Source organism: Bombina bombina, chromosome 12 (assembly GCF_027579735.1).
Source record: "Bombina bombina isolate aBomBom1 chromosome 12, aBomBom1.pri, whole genome shotgun sequence".
In the NCBI taxonomy this organism is placed as follows: domain Eukaryota; kingdom Metazoa; phylum Chordata; class Amphibia; order Anura; family Bombinatoridae; genus Bombina; species Bombina bombina.
Window position 1 is genome coordinate 49066562 of NC_069510.1, and position 24947 is coordinate 49091508.

Sequence of the window (24947 nt, forward strand, 5' to 3'; positions counted from 1 at the left end):
CCATTGTAAATAGGCTGACCATATTGCCGCTTTAAAAAGGGACACATATGAAAAATACATATGTCAGGGCTGTTTTCAGGGCTATTTAAAGAAATGGTTTTGTATAAGAACCCTCACATATGTATTTTTCATATGTGTTCCTTCTTAAAGCGGCAATATGGTCAGCCTAATTGTAAAGGACTTCTAAGCAGCAAATCAGTATGTCTGCCCCGGGACAGCGGAAGGAGCGAGCTTACGTGCACTCTCATCTTATTTCCCTATTCAGCTTAAGGAAGTTTACAATGAAATCTCATGAGAGTTAAGTGAAATCTCATGAGATCACAGTGAAAGAGTTCATGACCTCAGCACTGTTGATGCTGATTGGCTGCTGTTCATTTCTTCATTGTTTTTTTTATGTTTTTTTTTACCTGCAGCTGGGCAGCAGCTGAAGTATAACTTTTTACACAGAACTTACTCTGCTGAGCTGAGGAGATTGTGAGGTAAAATATCTTCCTTTTTTACATAAAGATGCTCAGGTGATATTTTCCTGTCAGCTTTTTACAGTTATACTGCATCAGTTTCATGTGATTTAGCATATGAGTATAATTTATGTCCCCTTTAAACACACATTATCTTTTTTTTTTTTTTTTTTTAAACCACACATGTAAATTATAAAATGTCTGGCATTTAAACCCAACATTTTACTTTTTCATGATTCAGAGAAAGAATACAATTTTAAACAACCTTTCAGTCACGTTTCATTCTCTTTGTATATTTTTTTGAAGAGGGACCCGTGCACTACTGGGAGCTTGCTGAACATGTTGGTTGAGGCACATGTGTGCAGCCACCAGTTAACAGCTAGCTCCCAGTAGTGCATTGCTGCTTTTTCAGCAAGGTTGAGCAAGGTATGCTTTTCAACAAAGGATCTACCAAGGGAACAAAGCAAATGAGATAATGGAAGTAAACTGTAAAGTTGTTTAAACTTGTATGTTCTATCTAAATCATGAAAAGAAAATGTATGCTTACCTGATAAATTTATTTATGAGCATGTAGAGTCCACAACTTCATACCAATTAGTAATGGGATATTCACCTCCTGGCCAGCAGGAGGAGGCAAAGAGCACCCCAGCAGAGCTGTTAAGTGTCACTTCCCTTACCCATAACCCCCAGTTATTTGTCCGAAGGGAAATGGAAAAAGAAGATTACACCAGGGTATAGAGGTGCCTGAGGTTTACACAAAAAAAAACTGCCGTCTTAAATTGAAATAAGGGCGGTTCGTGGTCTCTCCATGCCCGGAAATAAATACATTTATCAGGTAAGCTTAAATTTTCTTTCCTATGGCATGGAGAGTCCACGACGTCATTCCAATTACTAGTGGGAACCAATACCCAAGCTAGAGGACACAGAATGAACAAGACAGGCGGACCTAAACAGAAGGCACCACTGCTTGAAGAACTTTTCTCCCAAAAGGAGCCTCAGCCAAGGCAAAAGTATCAAATTTTTAGAATTTGGAAAAGGTTTGCAAAGAGGACCATGTTGCCGCCTTGCAAATTTGTTCCACAGAAGTTTCATTTTTGAAAGCCCAGGAAGAAGAGACAGCCCTAGTAGAATGAGCCATAATTCTCTCAGACGGCTGCTGTCCAGCTGTCTTATACCGTATAACACTTCTCAACCAGAGAGAAAGGGTAGTAGAAGTGGTCTTCTGACCCTTACACTTACCATAGAAAACCACGAACAGGGCAGAAGATTGTTGAAAATCTTTAGTTGCTTGAAGGTAAAACTTTAGAGCGTGCACAACATCCAAGTTATGCAAAAGACATTCCTTCTGAGAAGAAGGATTGGGACAAAAAGAAGGAACAATAATTTCCTGATTAATATTGCGATCCAACACAACCTTAGGAAGAAATCCCATCTTAGTACAAAGGACCGCCTTATCCACATAAAAAATAAGGTAAGGGGTATCACAATGCAGAGCCGAAAGCTCAGAAACTCTGCGAGCAGAAGAAATAGCAAGGAGAAACAAAACCTTCCAAGATAACAATTTAATATTAACAGAATGTATTGGCTCAAACGGAGGCTGTTCCAAGGCTTTAAGAACAAGATAAAGGCTCCAAGGAGGAGCAACAGGTTTAAACACAGGCCTGATTCTGACCAGGGCCTGAACAAAAGAATGGACATCTGGCATGTCTGCCAAACGTTTGTGCAAAATAATAGACAGAGCAGAGATCTGACCCTTCAGAGTACTGACTGACAAACTTTTCTCTAGGCCCTCCTGCAAAAAGGACAAAATTCTGGGTATCCTTACCCTGCTCCAAGAGAATCCTTTTGATTCACACCAATATAGGTATTTGTGCCACACCTTATGGTAAATCTTACGAGTAACAGACTTACGAGCGTGAATGAAGCATGGCATCAATAATCGTCTCAGAGAAGCCACGCCTAGCCAAGACTAGGCGTTTAATCTCCAAGCAGTCAGATTCAGAGAATCTAGATTTGGATGGAGGAAGGGACCCTGAAGTAGAAGGCCCTTCCTCAGCGGTAACTTCCAAGGTGGAAGAGAAGACATACTTACCAGGTCTGGAAACCAGATCCTGCAAGGCCACGCAGGAGCTATAAGAATAACGTATGCTCTCTCCTGTTTGATACGAGCAATGACTTATGGAAGGAGAGCAAACGGAGGAAACAGGTACGCCAGAGAGAAGATCCAAGGAACCACCAGAGCGTCTGTCAGAATGGCCTGAGGATCTCTTAACCTTGAACCGTACCTTGGAAGCTTGGCATTTTGACAAGATGCCATCAGATCCAACTCCGGAACCCACCACCTGAGGGTTATCATTGAAAACACATCCGGATGGAGAGCCCACTCCCTGGGATGAAAGGACTGTCTGCTCAGAAAATCTGCCTCACAGTTGTCCACCCCTGGAATGTGGGTGGCAGATAGGAGACAGTCGTGAGCTTCCGCCCACTGCAGGATGCGAGTCACCTCCTTCATAGCTAGGGAACTCTGGGTTCTCCCCTGGTGGTTGATTTAAGCCACTGAGGTGATGTTGTCCGACTGGAATCTGATAAACCAGGCTAAAGACAATTGAGGCCAAGCTGTCAAGTCTTTAAAGATTGCTCTCAACTCCAAGATGTTTATGGGAAGGGAAGACTCCTCCTGAGTCCACAGACCTTGAGCCTTTAACAAACCCCAAACTGCTCCCTAGGCTACCAGGCTGGCTTCTGTTACAATCCCCAGGAAGGTCTAAGGAAACATGTACCTCGAGACAGATGGTCCTGCGCAATCCACCACGAGAGAGAGTCCCTTTTTAGGTCTATTCTCTGAGATAGATCTGAATGGTCTCCGCTCCATTGACTGGGCATGCATAGTTGGAGAGGTCTCAGATGGAACCCAGCAAAAGGAATGATGTCCATGGAAGCAACCATCCAACCAATTACCTCCATGCATTGAGCCACTGATGGACTGAGTAGACTGGATGGAAGACTGATGAGCCACTGATGGAAGCCACTGATGGAAGAGTAGACTGGAGAGAAATGCATGATGCAAGAATTTTGTATTTCCTTACCTCTGTCAGGAAAATCTTCATGGATAGGGGATCTATGATAGTCCCTAAGAAACACACCCTTGTAGCTGGAACAAGGGAACTATTTTACAGATTCACTTTCCACCCCTGGGAACATAGAAAAGACAACAACATCTCTGTATGAGATTCTGCTAGTTGAAAAGATGACGCCTGAACCAAGATGTCGTCCAGGTAAGGCGCTACTGCAATCCCCTGAGATCTGACAACTGCCAAAAGAGTCCCCAGAACCTTTGTGAATATTCTGGGAGCTGTGGCAAGGCCAAACAGAAGTGCAACAAACTGGAAATGCTTGTCCAGAAAAGCAAACCTCAGAAACTGATGATGATCTTTGTGAATGGGAACATGAAGATTTGCATCCTTCAGGTCTAAAATGGGGCGAAAGGTTCCCTCCTTTTGGGGAACTACAAAAAGATTTGAATAGAATCCTTGACCCTGTTCTTCTACTGAAACTGGAACAATCACTTCCAGGGAAGATAGGTCCTTTACGCAGTTTAAGAAGGCCTCTCTCTTTACCTGATCTGCAGATAATCTTGAGAGGATGAATCTGCCCCTGGGAGTACAAGACTTGAGTCCTATTTTGTAACCCAGGGATACTATGTCCACCGCCCAAGGATCTGGGACATTGCATATCCAAGCTTGATGAAAAAAGGAAAGCCTTCCCCCCACTTGATCCAAGACTGGACCGGGGCAGACCCTTCATGCTGATTAAGCATCAGATGAAGGCTTTTTAGATTGTTTCTCTTTATTCCAAGACTGGCTGGACCTCCAAGAGGTCTTGGACTGATCCGTCTTGGAAGAAGAAGAGGGAGACTTCTGCCCTTTTGAAGTTACGAAAGGACCACAAATTAGAATTCTCCTTTTCTCTTGTTAAGTGTATCCAGTCCACGGATCATCCATTACTTATGGGATATTCTCTTTCCCAACAGGAAGTTGCAAGAGGATCACCCACAGCAGAGCTGCTATATAGCTCCTCCCCTAACTGCCGTATCCAGTCATTCTCTTGCAACCCTCAACAAAGATGGAGGTCGTAAGAGGAGAGTGGTGTTTTATACTTAGTTTATTTCTTCAATCAAAAGTTTGTTATTTTTAAATGGTACCGGAGTGTGCTGTTTATCAGTATTTAGAAGAAGAATCTGCCTGCATTTTCTATGATCTTAGCAGAAGTAACTAAGATCCATGGCTGTTCTCACATATTCTGAGGAGTGAGGTAACTTCAGAGAGGGAATGGCGTGCAGGTTTTCCTGCAATAAGGTATGTGCAGTTAATATTTTTCTAGGGATGGAATTTGCTAGAAAATGCTGCTTATACCGGATTAATGTAAGTAAAGCCTTAAATGCAGTGATAGCTACTGGTATCAGGCATATTAATAGAGATGCATACTCTTATAAAAATGTAATATAAAACGTTTGCTGGCATGTTAATCGTTTTTATATGTTTGGTGACAAAACTTATTGGTGCCTAGTTTTTTTCCACATGGCTGGTTTGATTTCTGCCTAGAGACAGTTTCCTGAAGCTTTCCACTGTTGCAATATGAGTGGGAAGGGCCTATTTTAGTGCTTTTCTGTGCAGGTAAAAATACTGACAGAGACATTCAGCTTCTTCCTGCATGATACAGGGCATCTCTGAAGGGCTCAAAAGGCTTCAAAGTCGTGTTTGAGGAGGGTAACAATCACAGTAGACTGTGGCAGTTGTTGTGACTGTGTTTAAAAAACGTTTTTGTCATTTATTATTCTGTTTTTGTTATTAAGGGGTTAATCATCCATTTGCAAGTGGGTGCAATGCTCTGCTGACTTGTTACATACACTGTAAAAATTTTGTTAGTGTAACTGTCTTTTTTCACTGTTATTTCAAATTTTGTCAAAACTTGTTTCTCTTAAAGGCACAGTAACGTTTTTTATATTGCTTGTTAACTTGCTTTAAAGTGTTTTCCAAGCTTGCTAGTCTAATTGCTAGTCTGTACAAACATGTCTGAAACAGAGGATACTTGTTCATTATGTTTAAAAGCCATGGTGGAGCCCCATAGGAGAATGTGTACTAAATGTATTGATTTCACCTTAAAGAGTAAAGATCAGTCTTTATCTATAAAAGAATTGTCACCAGAGGGGTCTGTCGAGGGGGAAGTTATGCCGACTAACTCTTCCCACGTGTCGGACCCTTCGCCTCCCGCTCAAGGGACGCACGCTAATATGGCGCCAAGTACATCAGGGACGCCCATAGCGATTACTTTGCAGGACATGGCTGCAATCATGAATAATACCCTGTCAGAGGTATTATCCAGATTGCCTGAATTGAGAGGCAAGCGCGATAGCTCTGGGGTTAGACGAGATACAGAGCGCGTAGATGCTGTAAGAGCCATGTCTGATACTGCGTCACAATATGCTGAACCTGAGGACGGAGAGCTTCAGTCTGTGGGTGACGTCTCTGATTCGGGGAGACCTGATTCAGAGATTTCTAATTTTAAATTTAAGCTTGAGAACCTCCGTGTATTGCTTGGGGAGGTATTAGCTGCTCTGAATGACTGTGACACAATTGCAGTGCCAGAGAAATTGTGTAGGCTGGATAAATACTATGCAGTGCCGTTGAGTACTGATGTTTTTCCAATACCTAAAAGGCTTACAGAAATTATTAGTAAGGAGTGGGATAGGCCCGGTGTGCCCTTTTCCCCACCTCCTATATTTAGAATTTTTTTTCCAATAGATGCCACTACACGGGACTTATGGCAGACTGTCCCTAAGGTGGAGGGAGCAGTTTCTACTTTAGCAAAGCGTACCACTATCCCGGTTGAGGACAGTTGTGCTTTTTCAGATCCAATGGATAAAAAATTAGAGGGTTACCTTAAGAAAATGTTTATTCAACAAGGTTTTATTTTACAGCCCCTTGCATGCATTGCGCCTGTCACTGCTGCGGCGGCATTCTAGTTTGAGGCCCTGGAAGAGGCCATCCATACAGCTCCATTGACTGAAATTGTTGACAAGCTTAGAACTCTTAAGCTAGCTAACTCATTTGTTTCTGATGCCATTGTTCATTTGACTAAACTAACGGCTAAGAATTCCGGATTCGCCATCCAGGCGCGTAGGGCGCTATGGCTTAAATCCTGGTCAGCTGACGTGACTTCAAAGTCTAAATTACTCAACATTCCTTTCAAGGGGCAGCCCTTATTCGGGCCTGGTTTGAAAGAAATTATTGCTGACATTACTGGAGGTAAGGGTCATACCCTTCCTCAGGACAGGGCCAAATCAAAGGCCAAACAGTCTAATTTTCGTGCCTTTCGAAATTCCAAGGCAGGTGCAGCATCAACTTCCTCCGCTTCTAAGCAGGCCTGGAAACCTAACCAGTCCTGGAACAAAGGCAAGCAGGCCAGAAAGCCTGCTGCTGCCTCTAAGACAGCATGAAGGAACGGCCCCCTATCCGGCGACGGATCTAGTAAGGGGCAGACTTTTTCTCTTCGCCCAGGCGTGGGCAAGAAATGTTCAGGATCCCTGGGCGTTGGAGATCATATCTCAGGGATATCTTCTGGACTTCAAAACTTCCCCTCCACAAGGGAGATTTAATCTTTCAAGGTTATCTGCAAATCAGATAAAGAAAGAGGCATTCCTACGCTGTGTGCAAGACCTCCTAGTAATGGGAGTGATCCATCCAGTTCCGCGGACGGAACAAGGACAGGGTTTTTATTCAAATCTGTTTGTGGTTCCCAAAAAAGAGGGAACCTTCAGACCAATTTTGGATCTAAAGATCTTAAACAAATTCCTCAGAGTTCCATCTTTCAAAATGGAAACTATTCGGACCATCCTACCCATGATCCAAGAGACCACAGTGGACTTAAAGGATGCCTACCTTCACATACCGATTCACAAAGATCATCATCGGTTCCTAAGGTTTACCTTTCTAGACAGGCATTACCAATTTGTAGCTCTTCCCTTCGGGTTGGCTACAGCCCCGAGAATCTTTACGAAGGTTCTGGGCTCACTTCTGGCGGTTCTAAGACCGCGAGGCATAGCGGTGGCTCCGTATCTAGACGACATCCTGATACAGGCGTCAAGCTTTCAAATTGCCAAGTCTCATACAGAGATAGTTCTGGTATTTCTGAGATCGCACGGGTGGAAAGTGAACAAGGAAAAAGAGTTCTCTATCCCCACTCACAAGAGTCTCCTTCTTAGGGACTCTTATAGATTCTGTAGAGATTAAAATTTACCTGACGGAGTCCAGGTTATCAAAGCTTCTAAATGCTTGCCGTATTCTTCATTCCATTCCGCGCCCTTCGGTGGCTCAGTGTATGGAGGTGATCGGCTTAATGGTAGCGGCAATGGACATAGTGCCATTTGCGCGCCTACATCTCAGACCGCTGCAATTATGCATGCTAAGTCAGTGGAATGGGGATTACACAGATTTGTCCCCTCTGCTAAATCTGGATCAAGAGACCAGAGATTCTCTTCTCTGGTGGTTGTCTCGGGTCCACCTGTCCGAGGGTATGACCTTTCGCAGGCCAGATTGGACAATTGTAACAACAGATGCCAGCCTTCTAGGTTGGGGTGCAGTCTGGAACTCCCTGAAGGCACAGGGATCGTGGACTCAGGAGGAGAAACTCCTTCCGATAAATATTCTGCAGTTAAGAGCAATATTCAATGCTCTTCTGGCTTGGCCTCAGTTAGCAACACTGAGGTTCATCAGATTTCAGTCGGACAACATCACGACTGTGGCTTACATCAACCATCAAGGGGGAAGCAGGAGTTCCCTAGCGATGTTAGAAGTCTCAAAAATAATTCGCTGGGCAGAGACTCACTCTTGCCACCTGTCAGCAATCCATATCCCAGGCGTGGAGAACTGGGAGGCGGATTTTCTAAGTCGTCAGACTTTTCACCCGGGGGAGTGGGAACTCCATCCGGAGGTGTTTGCTCAATTGATTCATCGTTGGGGCAAACCAGAGTTGGATCTCATGGCGTCTCGCCAGAACGCCAAGCTTCCTTGTTACGGATCCAGGTCCAGGGACCCAGAAGCGACGCTGATAGATGCTCTAGCAGCGCCTTGGTTCTTCAACCTGGCTTATGTGTTTCCACCGTATCCTCTGCTCCCTCGACTGATTGCCAAAATCAAACAGGAGAGAGCATCAGTGATTCTAATAGCACCTGCGTGGCCACGCAGGTCCTGGTATGCAGACCTAGTGGACATGTCATCCTTTCCACCATGGACTCTGCCTCTAAGACAGGACCTTCTAATACAAGGTCCTTTCAATCATCCAAATCTAATTTCTCTGAGACTGACTGCATGGAGATTGAACGCTTGATTCTATCAAAGCGTGGCTTCTCCGAGTCAGTCATTGATACCTTAATACAAGCACGAAAGCCTGTTACCAGGAAAATCTATCACAAGATATGGCGTACATATCTTTACTGGTGTGAATCCAAGGATTACTCATGGAGTAAGGTTGGGATTCCTAGGATATTGTCCTTTCTCCAAGAGGGTTTGGACAGAGGATTATCAGCTAGTTCCTTGAGGGGACAGATTTCTGCTCTGTCTATTCTTTTGCACAGGCGTCTGGCAGAGGTTCCAGACGTCCAGGCGTTTTGTCGGGCTTTGGTTAGAATTAAGCCTGTGTTTAAACCTGTTGCTCCCCCATGGAGCTTAAACTTGGTTCTTAAAGTTCTTCAATGAGTTCCGTTTGAACCCCTTCATTCCATTGATATTGAGCTTTTATCTTGGAAAGTTCTGTTTTTGATGGCTATTTCCTCGACTCGGAGAGTCTCTGAGCTATCTGCCTTACAGTGTGATTCTCCTTATCTGGTTTTTCATGCAGATAAGGTAGTTCTGCGTACCAAACCTGGGTTTTTACCTAAGGTGGTTTCTAACAAGAATATCAATCAAGAGATTGTTGTTCCATCATTGTGTCCTAATCCTTCTTCAAAGAAGGAACGTCTTTTACATAATCTGGACGTAGTCCGTGCCTTGAAGTTTTACTTACAAGCTACTAAACATTTTCGTCAAACATCTTCCCTGTTTGTCGTTTATTCTGGACAGAGGAGACGTCAAAAAGCTTCGGCAACCTCTCTTTCCTTTTGGCTTCGGAGTATTATACGCCTAGCCTATGAGACTGCTGGACAGCAGCCCCCTGAAAGAATTACAGCTCATTCTACTAGAGCTGTGGCTTCCACCTGGGCCTTTAGAAATGAGGCCTCTGTTGAACAGATTTGCAAGGCCGCGACTTGGTCTTCGCTTCACACTTTTTCAAAATTTACAAATTTGATACTTTTGCTTCTTCGGAGGCTGTTTTTGGGAGAAAGGTTCTTCAGGCAGTGGTTCCTTCCGCTTAATCCCTGCCTTGTCCCTCCCATCATCCGTGTACTTTAGCTTTGGTATTGGTATCCCATAAGTAATGGATGATCCGTGGACTGGATACACTTAACAAGAGAAAACATAATTTATGCTTACCTGATAAATTTATTTCTCTTGTAGTGTATCCAGTCCACGGCCCGCCCTGTCATTTTAAGGCAGGTCTAAAATTTAATTAAACTACAGTCACCACTGCACCCTATGGTTTCTCCTTTCTCTGTTGGTTTCGGTCGAATGACTGGATATGGCAGTTAGGGGAGGAGCTATATAGCAGCTCTGCTGTGGGTGATCCTCTTGCAACTTCCTGTTGGGAAGGAGAATATCCCATAAGTAATGGATGATCCGTGGACTGGATACACTACAAGAGAAATAAATTTATCAGGTAAGCATAAATTATGTTTTTACAAGTCTTGATCCCTCAATCTCCAAGCCACATAGTACTCGCATCTAAAATGTTTCCACAGGTCATTATAAAAACACAATGTAGAAATAGGAGGTAGGCCCAGCACTCGCTGCAAAATATTAGGTGCACGCTACAGGGGTCCATACACATACCCCAAATCCAAGCAGCAAACAAAAAGTAGCAGCACCAAAGTATAAGTTTCAATAGCCTATAATGTGAGACATCACCAAAAAACAAAAATGATGTTTCGGTCAGCACCTACATAGAACATGATTAAGGTCAGGTGCTGACCGAAACGTCGTTTTTGTTTTTTGGTGATGTCTCACATTAAAGACCATTATAAAAACACCCCTTCAGCCACACTAGAGATATGAGATCCCAATACAGGGGAAAATATCAACCCCTTAGTCTCCTTTTTTAACATACAAATATTTTGTACCCTAAATAAAGGATAACTGAGTCCCAAATGATCCTAGAGGCATTAACCCCTTAAAGTGCACACCTTCAGTACCTAGAAGGCAAAAAGTACTTACCTGAGGGTCCTGCTGTCGGGCAGAAAGACAGTTACTCAGGTGTGATAAATACTCCACAATCTATCAGGGACCTGTAGACAAAAAAAAGAACAAAGTAACTAACTCTGGATTATTGCAAAGGGGTAGCAATAGTGTTAGAAGTAAAGCAAAGACCACCTTGCCGCCTTGTAACTGCTAAAAGAGATTGATATGGACTTGACTAGACCCCAATCCTTGCTTGCAGGGAAAAAGTACCCATTAAAGTATTAATCTTCTCAGACACTCATCTTCGCCATCCTCTCATCACAGAGGCAAAGAATGACTGGGTAAGGGAAGTGACACTTAACAGCTCTGCTGGTGTGCTATTTGCCTCCTCCTGCTGGCCAGGAGGTGAATATCCCACTAGTAATTGGAATGAAGTCGTGGACTCTCCATGCCATAGGAAAGAAAGTTTATTTTTGATTTACTGTCCCTTTAATTGCTTTAAATGCCATATAACACATATTTTAGCTGCAGAGAGGACAACTCATTGCAGTCTTGTTTGGTAGTGAAGTAGTTACATTTAACGCTGATGTTCTGTAATTATGAGTGTTACGTATGTCACTTGCAGAATGTAATTGAAGCTCGGCCGTATCTTCAGCTGTCTCTAGTTATGTATGATACTAAATCTGGTTCCATGTAGATAAATAAAAGAAGGCCCAGTCCCTGCATAAGTTTTTTTTTATTTTTTGCAGATTGAGATGTACGAGCGAGTCTCACAGAAGCCTCCAGACTGTCACTGTGACTTTTCACGCCTTGCTCGGGTTCTTACTGGAAATGCCATTGCACTGGTCCTGGGAGGTGGAGGAGCTAGGTGAGTAGATGGTCAGGATTTGTGTCAAGGACCCAGAACATTTTGTAAAATGGGTATGTCACGTGCTAATCTTATAAGTTCTTTTTTTTTTTTTTTAAATCACTGTGCTACATAACATCTTCCAAAGATGCAAGTTTAAATAGATGCTTCAATAATAACTTTATGTCATGATATATATTTGTTCTCAGTATTTGTAATTTGAAATGCTTCTGTTAGATTGTAATGAAATATTTACTAGGATTTTATGGTATAGATCTCACTGATCTGAAAAGTTGTGTTCCAAAGATCTTATGGGAGAATGACATATCCTTCTGAGCCATCCTCCTTTAAAACAATGGTCTTACTAGTGTAAGAAGCAGGTGCTGCAAGGTTGTAAAAAGCAGGTGCTGCAGGGGGTGTAGGAAGCAGGTGCTGCAGGGGTGTAGGAAGCAGGTGCTCCAGGGCAGTAAGAAACAGGTGCATCAGTAGAGTAAGATGCAAGTGCTCCAGCGGAGTAAGAAGCATGTGCTCCAGGGGAGTAGGAAGCAGCTGCTCCAGGGGAGTAGGAAGCAGGTGCTCCAGGGGAGTAGGAAGCAGGTGCTCCAGGGGAGTAAGAAGCATGTGCTGCAGGGGTGTAGGAAGCAGGTGCTGCAGGGGTGTAGGAAGCAGGTGCTGCAGGGGTGTAGGAAGCAGGTGCTCCAGGGGAGTAGGAAGCAGGTGCTCCAGAGGAGTAGGAAGCAGGTGCTCCAGGGGAGTAGGGAAGCAGGTGCATCAGTGTGGTCAGAAGCAGGTGCTCCAGGGGAGTCAGAAGCAGGTGCTCCAGGGGAGTCAGAAGCAGGTGCTCCAGGGGAGTCAGAAGCAGGTGCTCCAGGGGAGTCAGAAGCTCCAGGGGAGTCAGAAGCAGGTGCTCCAGGGGAGTCAGAAGCAGGTGCTCCAGGGGAGTCAGAAGCAGGTGCTCCAGGGGAGTAGGAAGCAGGTGCTCCAGAGAAGTAAGAAGCAGGTGCTCCAGGGGTGTAGGAAGCAGGTACTCCAGGGGAGTAGGAAGCAGGTGCTCCAGGGGAGTCAAAAGCAGGTGTTCCAGGGGAGTAAAATGCAGGTGCTCCAGGGGAGTAAAATGCAGGGGCTCCAGGGGAGTCAGAAGTAGGTGCTGCAGGGGTGTAGGAAGCAGGTGCTCCAGGGGAGTCAGAAGCAGGTGCTCCAGGGGAGTCAGAAGCAGGTGTTCCAGGGGAGTCAGAAGCAGGTGCTCCACGGGAGTAGGAAGCAGGTGCTCCAGAGAAGTAAGAAGCAGGTGCTCCAGGGGTGTAGGAAGCAGGTGCTCCAGAGGAGTAAAAAGCAGGTACTCCAGGGGAGTAGGAAGCAGGTGCTCCAGGGGAGTCAAAAGCAGGTGTTCCAGGGGAGTAAAATGCAGGTGCTCCAGGGGAGTCAGAAGCAGGTGCTCCAGGGGTGTATGAAGCAGGTGCTCTAGGGGAGTCAGAAGCAGGTGTTCCAGGTGAGTCAGAAGCAGGTGCTCCACGGGAGTAGGAAGCAGGTGCTCCAGAGAAGTAAGAAGCAGGTGCTCCAGGGGTGTAGGAAGCAGGTGCTCCAGGGGAGTAAAAAGCAGGTACTCCAGGGGAGTCAAAAGCAGGTGCTCCAGGGGAGTCAAAAGCAGGTGCTCCAGGGGAGTCAAAAGCAGGTGTTCCAGGGGAGTAAAATGCAGGTGCTCCAGGGGAGTCAGAAGCAGGTGTATGAAGCAGGTGCTCCAAGGGAGTCAGAAGCAGGTGTTCCAGGGGAGTCAGAAGCAGGTGCTCCACGGGAGTAGGAAGCAGGTGCTCCAGAGAAGTAAGAAGCAGGTGCTCCAGGGGTGTAGGAAGCAGGTGCTCCAGGGGAGTAAAAAGCAGGTACTCCAGGGGAGTAGGAAGCAGGTGCTCCAGGGTAGTCAAAAGCAGGTGTTCCAGGGGAGTAAAATGCAGGTGCTCCAGGGGAGTCAGAAGCAGGTGCTCCAGGGGAGTCAGAAGCAGGTGCTCCAGGGGTGTAAGAAGCAGGTGCTCCAGGGGAGTCAGAAGCAGGTGCTCCAGGGGTGTAAGAAGCAGGTGCTTCAGGGGAGTAAGAAGCAGGTGCTTCATCAGAGTAAGATAGCACTGTATCACATGACAGTTCTGCTGCATTTATACTTTGTGCTTTGTATTTTATATTACTTTACATTTTGGATTACGTTTTATTACATTTAAACTTTCTATTTTGTATACAGCAGTGTATTTAGGACTGTGCTTTTACAAATTCTGATTATGCTTTCACAGTTTCTGTGTAACTTTGAAAAAGTAGGATCATATTTTGTATATGTATGTGTATCTTTTACAAATGACATTGAATTTTGTGTTTCTTCTATTTAAAAAAACGGACAGCTTCCGTTTCCCAGAGAACTTTATTGCTTTCTATGGGCCTGATAAGGAAAGATTCTCTGGTTTTGAGAGAAATTATAGTGCAGACTTCACAGGGGCTGAACTCACTGAATTCTTTAAGAAAAGGGGCAGAACCTGAAAGTCCCAGAGAAATGTCTTCCATAGAAACTAATAAGGCTCTCTGGGATACAGAATTACCCAGGAGAGTAGAAGGTAACTGGAAAACACCTGGGCTGATATAAAGGCTCAGTTTGCATTAATTACAAATGAAACTGAATTTTTTTTCACTACAATTGAACTTGTTTTGCCTATAGTTTAGTATATATTAGTTTTCTGTCCGTTAAAAATAAGTGTATTGTGAATTTTGAGTAAACTTTACATGCATACAGCTGGTGAGAAAGATCAGTGAGACCAGCTTGTTTAAAATGCTTACAACATTTCACAAGACTTGTGAGAGAATTTCAGATATACCCTGGGAACTCCCCTGTCCCTCCCAATTTATGAGGCTGTGTTTTATTTTACGATATAGAAAATTTTCCACCCAAAAAGACATAAAGAATACTATAAGTTTCTCTCTTATTTATATTATCTTGTCTCTGTATTTGCCAGGGGCTGCTCTCAGGTTGGCATCATTAAAGCCTTGATAGAAGCTGGTATTCCCATTGACATGGTTGGGGGCACTTCCATTGGAGCCTTCATGGGAGCACTGTATGCAGAAGAGCGTGGTTTTAACCGCATGAAGATAAGAGCCCGCGAGTGGTGTATGGTGAGCAAAACCTTTACATTTTACCAGTATAAGAAGGTAGTGAATAGTTATAACAAAAAGTCTGTGTTTACAACAAGGATCATTGTATAATGGGTTGTATAGCCTAAACATTCTGTTGTAACAACCTGTGCAATATAAAGTACTGCATGTTAAAGAAAAGCCTCTCTGAGTGTAATCATCTGCTGATTTCTAGTCTCTTGTGCACTAGCTCTACAAACTAATATGTGTGCATGCACCAATCAGCTCAAATATAGGTATAGAGTGCATACACCAATCAACTCTAGCATTGATACAGGATGCATGCACCAATCATATCTAATATTGCTATAGAGTGCATACACCAATCAGCTCCAGTATCGGTACATTGTACATACACCAATTAGCTCCAATATCAGTACAGAGTGCATGCACCAATCAACTCCAATATTGGTACATGGTCCATCCTCCAATCATCTCCAATAAAGATACAGAGTGCATACACCAATTAGCTCCAATATCGGTACACAGTGCATGCACCAATCAGCTCCAATATCGACACAGGACGCAAGCACTAATCAGCTCCAATATCGACACATGTTGCATGCGCAATAAGCTCCAATATCGACACAGGTTGCATGCGCCGATCAGCTCCAATATCGGTACAGAGTGTATGCACCAATCAGCTCTAATATCGACACAGGATGCATGCACCAATCCGCTCCAATAGCGGTACAGAGTGCATGCACCAACCAGCTCCAGTATCAATACAAGATGCATGCACCAATCAACTCCAATATCGATACAGGATGCATGCACCAATCAGCTCCAATATCGATACAGGATGCATGCACCAATCAGCTCCAATATCGATACAGGATGCATGCACCGATCATCTCTAATATTGATACAGGATACATGCACCGATCATCTCTAATATCGATACAGGATGCGTGCACGATCATCTCTAATATCGATACAGGATGCATGCACTGATCATATGTAATATCGATACAGGATGCATGCACCAATCATCTCTAGTATCAATACAGGATGCATGCACCAATCATCTCTAATATCGACACAGGATGCATGCACCGATCATTCCTAATATCGATACAGGATGCATGCACAATCATCTCTAATATCGACACAGGATGCATGCACTGATCATCTCTAATATTGATACAGGATGCATGCACCGATCATTCCTAATATGGATACAGGATGCATGCACCGATCATCTGTAATATCGATACAGGATACATGCACGATCATCTCTAATATCGACACAGGATGCATGCACCGATCATCTCTAATATTGATACAGGATGCATGCACCGATCATTCTTAATATCGATACAGATGCATCCTAATATCTATAAAGGATGCATGCACCAATCATATCTAATATCGATACAGGATGCATGCACAATTCCTCTCTTATATCGATACAGGATGCATGCACCAATTATCTCTAATATCGATACAGGATGCATGCACCAATCATCTCTAATATCGATACAGGATGCATGCACCGATCAGTCCTAAGATCGATACAGGATGCATGCACCGATCATCTCTAATATCGATACAGGATGCATGCACCAATCATCTCTAATATCAACACAGGATGCATGCACCGATCATCTCTTATATTGATACAGGATGCATGCACCTATCATCTTTAATATCGATACAGGATCTCTAATATCGATACAGGATGCAGACAGGATCATCTCTAATATCGATACAGGATGCATGCACCGATCATCTCTAATATCAATACAGGATGCATGCACCGATCATTCCTAATATCGATACAGGATGCATGCACCAATCATCTCTAATATCGATACAGGATGCATGCACCAATCATCTCTAATATCGATACAGGATGCATGCACCGATCATTCCTAATATCGATACAGGATGCATGCACGATCATCTCTAATATCGATACAGGATGCATGCACCAATCATCTCTATTATCGACACAGGATGCATGCACCGATCATCTCTAATATCGATACAGGACGCATGCACGATCAGCTTTAATATTGATACAGGATGCATGCACCGACCATCTCTAATATCGATACAGGATGCATGCACGATCATCTCTATTATCAATACAGGATGCATGCACCGATCATCTGTAATATTGATACAGGATGCATGCACCGATCATCTCTAATATCGATACAGGATGCATGCACGATCATCTGTAATATTGATACAGGATGCATGCACAAATCATCTCTATTATCAATACAGGATGCATGCACCGATCATCTGTAATATTGACACAGGATGCATGCACCGATCATATCTAATATCGATACAGGATGCATGCACCAATCATCTCTCATATCGATACAGGATGCATGCACGATCATCTCTAATATCGACACAGGATGCATGCACCGATCATCTCTAATATCGATACAGGATGCATGCACCGATCATTCCTAATATCAATACAGATGCATGCACCGATCATTCCTAATATCTATACAGGATGCATGCACCAATCATCTCTAATGTCAATACAGGATGCATGCACAATTCATCTCTTATATCGATACAGGATGCATGCACCGATCATCTGTAATATCGATACAGGATGCATGCACGATCATCTCTAATATCGACACAGGATGCATGCACTGATCATCTCTAATATTGATACAGGATGCATGCACCGATCATTCTTAATATCTATAAAGGATGCATGCACCAATCATCTCTAATATCGATACAGGATGCATGCACAATTCCTCTCTTATATCGATACAGGATGCATGCACCAATTATCTCTAATATCGATACAGGATGCATGCACCAATCATCTCTAATATCGATACAGGATGCATGCACCGATCAGTCCTAATATCGATACAGGATGCATGCACCGATCATCTCTAATATCGATACAGGATGCATGCATCAATCATCTCTAATATCGATACAGGATGCCGACACGTTCATCTCTAATATCGATACAGGATGCATGCACCAGTCATCTCTAATATCGATACAGGATGCATGCACCGATCAGTCCTAATATCGATACAGGATGCATGCACCGATCATCTCTAATATCGATACAGGAAGCATGCACCAATCATCTCTAATATCGATACAGGGTGCATGCACCGATCATCAGTAATATCGATATTAGATGCATGCAGGATCATCTGTAATATCGATACAGGATGCATGCACCGATCATCTGTAATATCGATACAGGATGCATGCACCAATCATCTCTAATATCGATACAGGGTGCATGTACCGATCATCAGTAATATCGATATTAGATGCATGCAGGATCATCTGTAATATCGATACAGGATGCATGCACCGATCATCTGTAATATCGATATAGGTTGCATGCACGATCATCTGTAATATCGACACAGGATGCATGCACGGATCATTCCTAATATCGATACAGGATGCATGCACGTTCATCTCTAATATCGACACAGGATGCATGCACCTATCATCTGTAATATCGATACAGGATGCATGCACGATCATCTCTAATATCGACACAGGATGCATGCACCGATCATCTCTAATATCAATACAGGATGCATGCACCGATCATTCCTAATATCGATACAGGATGCATGGACCAATCATCTCTAATATCGATACAGGATGCATGCACCGATCATTCCTAATATCGATACAGGATGCATGCACGATCATCTCTAATATCGATACAGGATGCATGCACCAATCATCTCTAATATCGACACAGGATGCATGCACCGATCATCTCTAATATCGATACAGGATGCATGCACGATCATCTTTAATATCGATACAGGATGCATGCACCAATCATCTCTTATATTGATACAGGATGCATGCACGATCATCTGTAATATCGATGCAGGATGCATGCACAAATCATCTCTATTATCAATACAGGATGCATGCACCGATCATCTCTAAAATCGATACAGGATGCATGCACCGATCATCTCTAATATCGATACAGGATGCATGCACGATCATCTCTATTATCAATACAGGATGCATGCACTGATCATCTCTAATATCGATACAGGATGCATGCACGATCATCTCTATTATCAATACAGGATGCATGCACCGATCATCTGTAATATTGATACAGGATGCATGCACCGATCATCTCTAATATAGATACAGGATGCATGCACTATCATCTGTAATATCGACACAGGATGCATGCACCTATCAGCTCTAATATCGGTACAAGATGCATGCACCGATCAGTCCTAATATCGTTACAGGATGCATGCACCGATCAGCTTTAATATTGATACAGGATGCATGCACCGATCAGCTCTAATATTGGTACAGGATGCATGCACCGTTCAGTCCTAATATCGATACAGTATGCATGCACCGATCAGCTTTAATATCGATACAGGATGCATGCACCGATCAGCTTTAATATCGATACAGGATGCATGCACTGATCAGCTTTAATATCGGTACAGGATGCATGCACGATCATCTCTAATATCGGTACAGGATGCATGCACTGATCAGCTCTAATATCGGTACAGGATGCATGCATGATCAGCTCTAATATCGGTACAGGATGCATGCACTGATCAGCTCTAATATCGGTACAGGATGCATGCACGATCAGCTCTAATATCGGTACAGGATGCATGCATGATCAGCTCTAATATCGGTACAGGATGCATGCACGATCAGCTCTAATATCGGTACAGGATGCATGCACTGATCAGCTCTAATATCGGTACAGGATGCATGCATGATCAGCTCTAATATCGGTACAGGATGCATGCACAATCAGCTCTAATATCGGTACAGGATGCATGCATGATCAGCTCTAATATCGGTACAGGATGCATGCACGATTAGCTCTAATATCGGTACAGGATGCATGCATGATCAGCTCTAATATCGGTACAGGATGCATGCACTGATCAGCTCTAATATCGGTACAGGATGCATGCATGATCAGCTCTAATATTGGTACAGGATGCATGCACGATCAGCTCTAATATCGGTACAGGATGCATGCACTGATCAGCTCTAATATCGGTACAGGATGCATGCATGATCAGCTCTAATATCAGTACAGGATGCTTGCACAATCAGCTCTAATATCGGTACAGGAGTCTCTTTAGTGTACTTTGTATTGTGCAGCCTCAGCATACTTTTCACAGTTATGTTCCTTTAAAGTTTGTAGGAATCTTTTAAAACACAAATTGAATTTAAAATGAGATAAGACATCCTAACACATTGCAACATACCCAAATGATTAGTACATGACTTTCAGCCTCCTTTAATTTCCTTATTCCATTTTGGTTTGACTCAAAAATATAAATGTACTGTTTCTCTTGACAGCCGAAGGAGTAATAATGAAGGTTAAAAGGACAGTCAGCACCAGAATTTTTGTTGTTTAAAAATATAGATAATCCCTTTATTACCTATTCCCCAGTTCTGCATAACCAACACTGTTATAGAAATACACTTTTTACCTCTGCAAACTGCCCCCTTGTTTCAGTTCTTTTGACAGACTTGCATTTTAGCCAATCAGTGCTGACTCCTAGGTAACTCCACGTGCGTGAGCACAGTGTTATCTATGTGACACACATGAACTAACACCCTCTAGTGGTGAAAAACTGTCAAAATGCCTTCAGATATGAGCCTAGCTAGGTTTAGCTTTCAATCAAGAATACCAAGAGAACAAAGCAGAATTGGTGATAAAAGTAAATTGGAAAGTTTGTTTAAAATTACATGCCCTATTCGATTCATGAAAGTTTTTTTTTTTACTTGACTGTACCTTTAAGTTTTAAGAAGTGGTTGAATGTAAATATAGCTAGTATTATAGTTATTTGCTAATATTTTGTGCATAGAATAATATATGTTATGACACTACAAAGGTACTTTAAGAAAGGTTAAAGGCTAGGTAGTTTAAATTCCATCTTTCTATCAATTATTTCTGATTATTATTATTATTATTTAATTGTGTTGTATATGGGTACTCATTTCCATCTTAATATCGGAAGAGTCCACAGCTGCATTCCTTACTTTTGGGAAATACTGAACCTGGCCACCAGGAGGAGACAGAGACACCCAGCCAAAGGCTTAAATACCGCCCCCTCTTCCTCATAACCCCAGTAATTCTTTGCCTTTCGTCTCAGGAGGTTGGCAGAGAACCGTTAGAAGATTTCCGAGTAGTCTCTTATGGAGGGTAGTACTCTTTGAGATGGGACTAGAGTTTTAAGTAGTCCTGTTAGCCTCTTAATGAGAGCATGGATGAAAGTTAGAGTCCAGAGATGCAGGGAGAGTCTTTCTGCGAAACCATCCCGACTCATATTAACAGCTCCGATGTCACTATCTGTCACACTTGAAGGGCCGTGATTCTGGTAAGATCATTTCATATTTTATACATGTATAAAACCGCAAGAAGACAGGGTCACAGTGTGACTCCTTTTATCTGTATAGAATCAAGAGTTAATATCTCCTTAGGGGGATTATTGAACAGGGGGTAATAATAATCTTATATGTTTATTTGATTTTATGCTGCTTTATGTGTGAGATGTTATGGGCTCATAGGCTGTTATGGAATATAAAGGTTTCACTTTCACTTTGAGAGCCATGCAGCTTAGAAGCTTGGGGTGCTTTCTCATAGCAGGGACAGTCCTGCATTGTGCACCATGTGATTCATTCCCTCTTTCCTGACCGGGTGTCTATCAGAGAGGAGTCATAAATCTCTGTACTGTTTGGGTCATAGGAGGTGGTGAGTGCCCCAGCCATTAGGGTATAAGGGTGTCGTTGAATAAAATAAGATGTTTTATTTCTCTAGTTCTCCGGTTATTGCACTAGCGATGGAGGATTCTGTTACGTTAGAGGGCACTCCCTCTATTCCTAAAGAGTAATTCCTGTTTATATGGTGAGGAGGCCTTAGTTCCGCCATCTCAAAAATGTTCCATATGCCTTGATAATGTGATAATATCAAACCTGTTTGATACCACGGAGCCGTCCACCTCTGAGGAGTTGTCGGTCTAGTGAGGTGCGTACCCTACATTGTTATCTCTATACACATGCAGTTTTCCCGTAGCATTGCTGATCCTCCACCTGGAGGGGGCCTTTTTTCACCAGACGTTACTGCGCAGTTCAGACGGCGGTGTCTGCGGCCTTAATGCTTTATTTCGCCCTGCTAAGCGCAAGTTAAAGGTTACATATTGTTATAAAACACAATAGATAGAGGCGTCAATGGTGCAGATCAATGGTGAATCTTGAGAGCTTCAGAAAAGAGGTATACACAGGATAGTCACTTGTAGTAAAGGCAATCAGTCATGCTCATAGAGACAGGCTGGATTTCTACATAGGTTACATATTGCCCTCCTTCCCAGAGTACATCAAATAATTTTTTGGATTTATCTGATAGGGTTATCCAAGGATGAAGTTCTTTCTGAGACGTCAGAGTATGAACTTTTGGGGTCAGAGCCTGCTGCCTCTAAACCTGCAGCTGTGGAGAAACCAAACTTTACTTTTAGGAATTCATGCTTTCTTCTAAAGGAAGTTTTTGGCGAATTCAGAGGTTCCAGAGGTCATATTGCCTGATGAACCTTTAATTCCTAAATTGAATAGAGTTTGAGGACAGGGTGGTGCCTTCCCTTCCCTGCTCCTATTAGATGGCGAACATTATTAATAAAGAAGGGCACAGGATTGGATTCCTTTTTTCCCCTCTTCTCCCTTTAACAAATTGTTCCCGGTCCTGGTCTCTCAATGGAGTTGTGAGTTTCCGTCCCTATATGAGATGGCATTATCTTCACCTTTGCTAAAACGTACTACTATCCCACTTGAGGATAGTTCTTTGTTTGAAGAGCCCATGGATAAGAGATGGAAACTCTCTTAAGAAAGATGTTTCAACATACAGGATATTTGTTTCAACCGGCGGCGACTGTTGCCGTGGTTGCTGGAGAAACTACCTTCCGGTGTGACTCCCTATAGGATTTGATCGAGGTGGTGGGTCCCCTCGACGTTCCTCGGGATAGATTTACGGCCTTGAGGGTAGCTAATTCTTTTATCTGTGACAGATTATTCGCTTGAATGCTATGGCTTCAGCTTTTTCTGTTCAGGCCCGTTGGGCTCTGGCAGAAGTCATGGTCTGCGGATATGACTTCTAAGTCTAGACTTCTTCCTCCCCTTGAAGGGAATGATTTTGTTTGGTTCATGCCTAGACTCAATTATCTCCACGGTCAAAGGGGGCAAGGGTGCCCTCCTACCGTAAGAGTATATGAACTAGTATAAGGGACGTTCTTTTCATTCTGATAAAGCCCATGTCAGCTGTCCTCTGCTAAGCCAGAGCAAACCAAGAGCTCTTGGAAACCTGCTCAGTCCTGGATAAATCCAAGCAGAGCAGGAAGCCTGCCGAGTCTAAGTCGGCATGAAGGGGCTGTCCCCTGTCCTCTTCTGGGTCGTGTAAGGGGCAGTATGTTGCTCTTTTATAGTCGCTTGGTGCAGGGACGTGCAGGATCCATGGGTCCTGGAGGTCATAGCTCAAAGTTTCTAGATAGGAATTAAGTCTCAGCCACCCAAGGGCAGATTCCTTCTGTCTTCCTGACACAGTAAGGAGGGGAACCTTTCTGGGGCGTGTACGGGATTTGTCCTCTTAGGAGTTATTCAAACCTTTTCGTGGTCCCTAAAAAGGAGGGAACTTACATCCGATTCTGGACCTAAATTGCTTAAGCAAGTTTTTATATGTCCCCACGTTCAAGATGGAGACAATAAGGACCATTCTTCCCCTCGTTTGAGAGGGGCAGTTCATGACCATGATAGATCTGAAGGATGCTCCCTTCACGTACCAATCCTCTAGGATCACTTCCAGTTCCTATGGTTGCATTCCTGAACCAGCACTTCCAGTTTATTGCCCTTCCGTTTGGTTTAGCTACTGCTTCAATAAATTTTTCAAAGAGTGGACTATTCGGAATCTCTCCTCTGTCTTCTTCGTTTCCATGGATGGAAGATAATCTAGAGAGTTCTCTTGGGTCAAGTACCAGGGTCGAATTCACGGGTACTATAATAGTCTCCATAGACATGAGAATATTTCTATCAGACCAGAGACGTTGCAAGCTAGCTTCAACACATCTTACCCTCCAGATCTCATTGAGTCCATCTGTGGCTCGGTGTATGGAGGTACATGGTCTCATGGTGTCCAACATGGACATCTTTTTCCTTGCCAGGTTTCACCTCAGACTGTTGCAACTGCGCATGCTGAAGGAGTGGAACGACGATCATTCTGATGTGTCTCAACAGATTTCTCTGGACAACCGATAGAGAGAATCGCTCTCTTGGTGGTTCTATTCGGATCACTTGTCCTGAGGGATGTCTGTCTTAAGACCACCCTGGGTGATTGTGACTATGGTTGTGAGTCTGGCAGGATGGGGAGCTGTTTGGGTGCCAGGAAAGCACAGGGCCTATGGTCGCAGGAGGTAAAGCTCCCTCCTGACCTCATTTTGGATCTTCGGGCAATATACAATGCTCTGAAGGCTTGGCCTCTGCTGGGTTTGTCCCAGTTATTCAGTTTCCAATCAGACAATATATCCTCTGTGGCTTACATCAACCATCAGGGGGGAACGAGAAGCGCCCTAGTTAATAGGGAAGTATCTTGGATTCTTGTGTGGGGGAGACCCACATTTGTTCGCTGTCAGCGATCCACATTCCGGGTGTGGACAACTGGGAAGCGGATTTCCTCAGCAGACAATCCTTTCATCCGGGGGAATGGTCTCTCCATTCCAAGTGTTTGCAGAGATTTGCTAGAGGAAGATCTTATGACGTCTCAATACCAAGCTACCCAGATATGGGTACAGGGATCCTCAGGCGGAGCTAACAGATGCATTAGCGGTGCCTTGGAGGTTCAATCCACTTTTATCCTTTCTGCCCGTTTCCACTACTTCCTAGTGTAGTGTCTCAAGTCAAGAAGGCGTCAGTGAAACTGCTTGCTCCGTCTTTGCCGCAAAGGATATGGTTCGCGGATATAGTGGGGATGTCATCATCTCCTCCGTGGAAGTTACCTTGTCGCAGGGATCTGCTGACCAATGTTTCTTTGTTCATCATTGTCTAGATTCTCTGAGGCTGACTGCGTGGACTTTGAACGCTTAGTCCTAGCCAAGAGAGTGGTTTCTGAGATAGTTATTTTTATTC

The 24947-nt window shown here is 43.6% G+C and overlaps 1 protein-coding gene across 9 annotated transcripts in view; it reads left to right on the forward strand.

Annotated features, from left to right (window-relative positions):
* The window catches only part of PNPLA7 (patatin like phospholipase domain containing 7), a 503274-nt gene that overhangs the window by 383545 nt on the left and 94782 nt on the right, over positions 1-24947 (forward strand). For all 9 annotated transcript variants that reach the window (XM_053695647.1, XM_053695646.1, XM_053695653.1 and 6 more), the window contains 2 exons: positions 11536-11654; positions 14621-14777. In XM_053695647.1, the coding sequence (XP_053551622.1) occupies positions 11536-11654; positions 14621-14777 (276 nt within the window). The remainder of the gene's footprint in view (positions 1-11535; positions 11655-14620; positions 14778-24947) is intronic.